The sequence below is a fragment of the Gekko japonicus genome, unplaced genomic scaffold (genome assembly GCF_001447785.1).
Source record: "Gekko japonicus isolate JY-2015 unplaced genomic scaffold, Gekko_japonicus_V1.1 scaffold635, whole genome shotgun sequence".
Classification (NCBI taxonomy): Eukaryota; Metazoa; Chordata; class Lepidosauria; order Squamata; family Gekkonidae; genus Gekko; species Gekko japonicus.
Genome location: NW_015161422.1, coordinates 784226 through 791637, shown reverse-complemented (window position 1 = coordinate 791637; position 7412 = coordinate 784226). Strand labels below are relative to the sequence as shown.

The 7412-nt window shown below is 47.0% G+C and overlaps 1 protein-coding gene across 1 annotated transcript; it reads left to right on the top strand.

Moving 5' to 3' along the window:
• The first annotated feature begins 3153 nt into the window (after positions 1-3153).
• LOC107124823 (RING finger protein 150-like) lies at positions 3154-5989 on the top strand. The gene is made up of 2 exons (XM_015428333.1): positions 3154-3743; positions 5955-5989. Exons 1-2 carry the CDS (start codon positions 3290-3292, stop codon positions 5987-5989), a joined length of 489 nt encoding a protein of 162 aa, XP_015283819.1. The 5' UTR covers positions 3154-3289.
• Positions 5990-7412: the final 1423 nt, after the last annotated feature.

Below are 7412 nucleotides of genomic sequence, written 5' to 3'. Positions count from 1 at the left end.
ATGAAGGCTCATTTTACCATATGTGGTGGACTTGCGAGAAAGCTGTAGACTATTGGACAAAAGTCCACAAAGAAATGCAAAAAATACTGAAATGCTCTTTCAAAAAGACACCAGAAATTCTGCTTTTGGGATTAAAAATGGAAGAAATCAATACGACTAAAAATACTTTATTCTGGTACTTAATTACAACTGCGAGAATGATTTATGCACAATTTTGGAAAACAGAGAAAGTACCAGAAATTGAAGACTGGATACAAAAAGTTCTGTTCATGGCAGAAATGGATAAAATTACGAAAAAGTTGAATAACAAAGAAGATGATGTGTTTTTTCAAGAATGGAGTGACTTTAAAATATATTTGGAAAAGAACTGGGATGTGAAACAAAACTTAATATGTTTAGAGCAATATTAAGTCAAATGAAGTTATCTTAAGATTGTAATGATAAGAAAATGATATAATAGATGATGTAAAGTAATGTGGAGTGAGGGGGGAAGCATTGCGGGAAGCCACCAGAGGGAGGGGAGGAAATGGGAATGGGGTAGACAATGGAAAGGAAGAAATGGTTGATTTCTATATGTTGAATTCCTAAGAAAAATAAAATTTGTTTACCAAAAAAAAAAAGACTTTAAAAGACATTCCATTTGAAATTCGTCAGAAGAGAAAGAGCTACAAGGAGTTAATTACTTTTCTTCAAACCAACGGTATACAGTACAGGTGGGTGATTCCTGAAGGTGTCATCTTTAAAATCAATGATAGAAGGGAGAAGATAGACTCTATCTTCAAAGCCAAGGAGTTCTTGAGACGTCAGCTGGGATCGGGGGAAGAATCTAAAGAGGAAGAAAATAAGTCAAGTGACTCAGCTGCCTCGGGAACGGATGAGGACTCTGCTGCAGAAGCGGTTGCGGGAGCAATGAAAACTGTATATGATTTTAGAGACAGAAAGCCGAAGTAAGGGCAGAAGGACTCTAATAAATGGCTCTTTGAAATAAAGAAGATGCTCAGAAAGTTCTCTCATAATATCTAATTTACTAATACAGAACAATGTGAAAAACAAGAACTCTGCAAGTATATTGTTTTACTAACTCTTTTAATACTAAGATGTAACCTTATTGCTGCAAAAAATGTCAATAATCATTCAAGCTTGTGTTTGGAAGGAAAATCGGCTGCAGTCATGGTTTTGTAGCCTCCTCCAGTCTCTGACTAACAGCAGAGGCTGTGTTCGTGATATGTATGACAGGTTACATTCTTGGGTACAAGAGCTTGCTCCCAAAGGGCTGATTCACACAAATACTGTTGGGTGATTCACCACCTTATGACTCACAGCTGTATGTGTGAAGACTCTCCATTGAAAACTATTGTGCTGAATGTGATCAAAGGCAACATGAAATCTCTTTTGGTGCTGTTTGATCTAGAACAATTGTTCCAAACCTACACATCATAACTAGGGAGTGATTCGTGCCTGCTGTTTTTTGACATGCTCTGTTTTCATTCTTCCCACCTCACCTTATGTTCCTTATTTCCAAATTTAATTCCCATGGGGTTCACTCGTTAAGTGGTGATATAACACTTCTGAATCAGTTGGAATACTACTGCTCTCATCCTTCTTGTCTTGGTCTGCATGTGCTTTCCCCATAAATAGGAGATAGGTAGTCCATAGTTTGTAGGCTGCCCCCATTTACCCTTAGAAAGAGAAAAAGTTGAACCTGCCTTAGTGAAAAAGCAACAGTAAACCAGATACAGACCTGAAGGATAAAAGATTACCTTTACACTAAGGTGAGAGTATTTTTAGCAGCCTTTACCAAAAGAGTGAAATATTGAACAAAGATTGTGGGGCAGTTCTGAATGAAGACTGCTTACAGGAGCCAAACTCGGAAAAGAGGTGTGGTGTTTGGGGTCACATACCAGGACTGGGGAGGCCTGAATTCAAATCCCTATCTACCATGAAGCTCCCTAAACTTGGGCAGACACTCTTTTGTTCAGCCTAAAGTACTTCACAAGGTTGTTGCAATGATAAAATGTTGCTCGGACAGGTCTGTAGCCAGGATTTTTTAAAGTTGGGGACATTTAAATTTCTCAGGGGGCACTGGCTAATTGAATTAAAGGAATATTTGGCTCCTTCCCGCACCAGCTGCCACCTGGGGACCCTGGGCTGGATGGGAAGTTGTGGGGCCTTGCCAGTAAGTCAGGGGGCCTAGCCCTGAGATGCCCCACTGTAGCGATGGGCCTGTGCTCAGAGCTCCTTGGAGGAACAGTGTGAGAAAGATGCGGCAGCAGTTGGAGATTACAATAATGATGATGCAGTCATTGAGTCCTGGTTGATTCAGGATGGTGGGCCACTGACAAAACTTTCATTGCCCTGTGTACCAGGCTATATTCGAACACGTTTACTGCTGTTTTTGTATGAATAGCATACTAGCTACTGGGTTAGCATATGCTGGGCGGGTGCAGTGCAGCCTGTCAGGGTGCAAATGTACCCAACACACGCTGTTGGTAATTTAAAAAATGCAGGGCAACTGTAGCGCCCCCACACAGGGCTTAAATCGTGGCCTACATCCAGTTGTAAGCAGGGCCCGAGTGATGTAGTGAACGAGTGAAAACACCTCAAAGTCCTCAGCTCCAATCAGTTTCCCCACTCCGGGTGCCTTGTCTCCGTCTGCCGGCAGGTGTCGTCCCCCAGCCTCTCCAGCGAGCCAGCCAGCCAGCCAGCCAGCCAGCGGGCGCTCTTGACATCACGCCGAAGCTCTTCCTGCGCGCGACCCCCGCCCAGCCGCCTTCGCCCCCCCCCCCAACACCAAACGACATCTCCGCTGGCTGTAAATCCAGGCAGGCTGGGCGAGGGGAGGAATGGGGAGGTCAGGAGCAGGCGGGAGCGGGGGAGCAGCAGCAGGAGTAGGACGGGCGGCGGTAGCAGCCGCTTCTTTGGGGCTCTTCCTTCTTGAGCAGCGAAGAGGCCGCCTTCCTCCGCCAGCCTATGGCAGGAACCCTGCTGGGGCTGCAAGCGGCGCTCGGCGCGCGCGCCGGCCGCCCTTAAAAAGCCAGAAGGCGGCGAGGAAGGCGGGCGAGGGGACGCCAAGCGAGAGCCGTTTCTTGTGCGCCCCCCGAGGAGGCCGGCTGGCTGGCTGGCTGGGACGCATGCCGGCTGGCTTGCAGCGGTGAAGCGTCCCTCGGCCTGGGGCTGCCGGGTGCGGGGCCGGCGGCGTGTCCCCACGCACATCCACGCGCGCGCTCCTTCCCTCCCTCCCGCCTTCCCTCCCTCCCTCCCATGCAGAGCGGCGCGCAGGCAGGCGAAGATGGCAGTGTCTGTGATCCAAGCGTGCCGCAGTCTGGCTCTCTCAACATGGCTGCTTTCCTTTTGTTTCGTGCATCTGCTCTGCTTGGATTTCACCGTGGCCGAGAAGGAGGAGTGGTACACGGCCTTCGTCAACATCACCTACCCCGAGGCCGGCGGCGGCGAGCTGCGCAGCGAGAAGAGCGAGTGCGGCCGCTACGGGGAACACTCGCCCAAGCAGGATGCCCGGGGGCAGGTGGTGATGACCGCCTCGGCCGCCGACCGGCAAGCCTGCGACCCCAACGCCAGATTCCCCGCGCCGGGGCCCGGCAAGAGCTGGATCGCGCTCATCCCCAAAGGCAACTGCACTTTCAAGGATAAGATCCGGCACGCCGCCTCCCAGAACGCCTCGGCCGTGGTCATCTACAACGTGGGCTCCAGCAACGCCAACGAGACCATCACCATGCCCCACGCAGGTGAGCCCGGAGCCCCGCCGGCCCGGGGCCGTCCGGCCAGCCTCCCTCCCCCACCCCCGCCCGACGATTCCTCGAGCATCCCGCTCAGCCTCCCTCCCGGGATGTTATTAATAGCCGAGCCATGGCCCCGGGTTAATATCCGGAGATCCGGCTTGGGGAAGGCGAGCCGGGCTTTTCTCGCCAGGGGGCCAGTTTGAGTTGTTTCTCTCCTCCTCCTTTCCACTGGCCTTGCAATGTTGGGGAAAGGGGCCTATCCTCAAACGGGGGTCGGGAAAGGGATGGAAAGTTGACTGTTGAATGAAATGGAGATTGCATGACAATGGATGCCAGGAGGCTTTTGAATACGTGCAAGTAAAGAAGGGGAGGGTAGATTAGCTGCAGCTGGGACAAAGGGGGTGGGGGTGCAGGGACTATAGGGGGGCAAGGAGAAGATGACTGGGATGCCTTGGCTCTTGCAATGGGCTGAAAAGAAAACGGACAGTGGACAGTGTTTTCATATCTTGTCCCTGGGTTTCCCTCTCAACTTTTTGGAGGGTGGCTATTCCAGATGTGGCATTGCTTCTGAGATTCTTGACATGCAGATATTTCACTTGCTCCTGCCTCTGTTTACTTAGGCAGCAGTCCTTTTTCTTTCTGTGTAATGCACGAGTTCTTCCCCAACATGTAAATATGTTTCCCCCCCATCACTTACTCTGCACATAGTGCAAGCCATCTTTCCTAGCCCTGTTGTAAAGAGTAAATGCTAGGGACAGTAAGCAGACTTATAAATCCATACATTTTCCAGTGCAGTGGGGAGTCTGGGGTCACATCCTGGGGGCTTGTGGTTGGTGTGTGGAAAGGTGATCCTGGAAGCATTTTGTTTTTGGTTTTAGTCACTCTGGTTGTGGAAGAATTTCACTGAAAATGAGCTATTCAAGGAATGTGCATGTTAATTAGGAAAAGATTTCACACATGACATGCAGTCTTTCTACACTATGTGCAGTTCCTGTGGCATGGCTTTCTGCCCTATTTCTTAGAATTACACACACGAATATTTCTGTCTGCTATGGAGGCTTTGCATTCTGTTGCCTTTAGAGCTCACATTGTTCTGATGTTACGTGAAGGTGCTTCTGGAGCTTATTCAGTTGTCCTGTGAGAAGGCATCACCAAGCAACACCAATGGAAGAACAGGCTTCATTCCTGCATTATGATGGAACTACGTGGTTTGTACTAATTAAAGCTCTTTGGAACAAATTGAGTTAAAAAATAATTCAACAAAACAGCATGGACAAGCCACTTGCTTTTTATTCAAGAAGATCTTTCTGCAGAGAGTCAAATTTTACTTACTCATTTTGGGTTACATGCATCTCACTACCCAGACCCAGCTGCCAATTTGTTGTATAATTAGCTGCTGTAGATTTTCCGGGTTGTATGGCCATGGTCTTGGCATTGTAGGACCTGACGTTTTGCCAGTAGCTGTAACTGGCATCCTCAGAGGCATGACACAGAAAGACGAAGTACTCTCTGTGTCAAGGTGAGAAGGAAAATGGTAGGCAGCTAATTGTAAATACTTTTGCTCAGGAGTGAATGGCACAGAGTTCAATGGGACTTACTTCCAAGTAAGTGTGTGTAGGATTGCAGTGCTCCTGTTATTCAGATTAGAGAGGAAACTGGAGCAAAAACTGGTTGGTTGCAAAACATGACATTTCATTTCAGTGACTTTTAGACTGCAATCTATTTAGTTTAAAAGGAGGTTCCAGTGAACTTAGTGGACCTACTTCCAGTAAACAGGCATGGGAAATTTTGAACTCCTTACAATAATAGTGTGATGCAACAGCTGCTGCAAGGCTCTCCAGAACCATCACTGGCAAAGATTCCCTCTGGCCCCCCTCGCACCCGGTCCCGGATGAAGATAATATGAAAACAAATTCCGTGACTTGCCTGGCTTCATGGGTGTCTGGAGTTTAGTCTCACTCCCCATCACAGACCTAAGCTACTGTGCAGGCCACCTTAAACCTTTGACATTTAGGTTTTCTTATGGTAGAGAGAACAGGGTTCTATTTTTTTCTTGAAGAACAACAACGCATGTGTTTGAACTGAAGGGCTGGAACAGAAAAGATTTTATTTTTAAATTGTGCATATTGCTTGGATTTGCTGTAATGGTTTCCAGGGATCTCTGAATCTTCTTAAATGTTCTCCTTATGATTTCCACATGGGTCTGTGTCTTCTTAGGCTTTGCTGCTTTCAGTTTATCGGAAAATGAATGACGGAATTCCAGCTTTGCTAAATTCATACATGTAGTGCTGATCTCAAGCAGAAGTTGCTTAAAGTAGTTATGGGACAATGTTCAGAGACTGAAGTGTTGGTTCTGTTAATGGTTTTGTTGGAAGCAGTGGATGTTAATAATCTAGAGGTTAAAAATACCAAACAAATGACTTGTTATGAATCCTTGTACTCTTATCTATTAAGATTGAGCTACCTCATTTAATGTTACTTAAAATTTTGCAATTTTTAGATGCTTCGTTTTAAGCATGGGATTGAGTGCTGGGTATGTCCATAGAATGCTAAACAGTAATCTGTTTCAAAGTAATATTTCAGAATAACAGACAGCATTGTGTCATTGCAGTGATACTTAAAAACAACTCTGAAATGTAAATTGGTGGCATTATCACCATATTGCATACCTTTCAACAACTTGGCTATGTCAGTATTGTCGGATGAATTCCAAAGATCACAATGTTCTACTTGCGCAGTGGGTTTTTTCAGCTCTCCCCTTCTCACCATAACCACTCACAAAGCTGCTCTTGAATGTCAGGAGTGGAATTCAATTAAGCACTGAGCATTGTAGTTGGAACAGAAAATAGGTAACACTTCCTGGTGACTGGAACTGTTTCCCACACATGTATGGGCCTCCTTGGATGCAGCCATTATCATATTGCAGGGGGCTGTGAGCTAATGCTTTGCTTTAGTCCATCCAGTGAATGTATGGCTGAAACAAGATTTGGACTATTGACTACTTCTCTCACATACATGGTTGTTGCACTGCACTAGTGCATCCTAACTGACTACTGGGCTGAAGAGCTCTTGGTCTTAGGTTCTTAACCTGTGGCCCCACAAGCAGCACCAGCTTATCATGCTGGAACACTGTCATCAGCCGCAGTGTTTGAAGTCCAGAAGACTGGAAGTGGATCGCAGGTGGTTCAGGAGGAGATTCCATTCAACATCCTCAGACAAGAATTCATAGATCAACTGTATTCCCCTGTGGCCCACCAGTATCTAATGGAGGGATTTTATACTGTTATGTACCTGGTTATTGGTATGCTGAGGGGAGGCAGATGAGGGTCTGCTGTTGAGGTACTGGTGGGCAGAGAGAGATGTGGTGGTGAGAGAAGGACGGGCTGAATGAGGGAATGAGGGAAAGAGAGAATCACCAAGTTGTGGCCAGCCCTTCCTCCAGTCCTTCTCTAATCCAGGGGTATCCTGTTAATCATGCTGATCATTGAACTTAAATGTGCTGCTGCTGAATGCCAGGTCAGTCTGACCTGGTATGTATTACAGAGACCTTGGTGGAGTAAGAGGAAGGGGTGGCTCTTTCCCTGTGCTGCTTTCTCCCAAATTTCCTAGTACAGCATCAGCCTAGGCTTGGTGTGAATGGCTGTGGTCTGTTGAGCCTCTGTGGCACTCACCAGG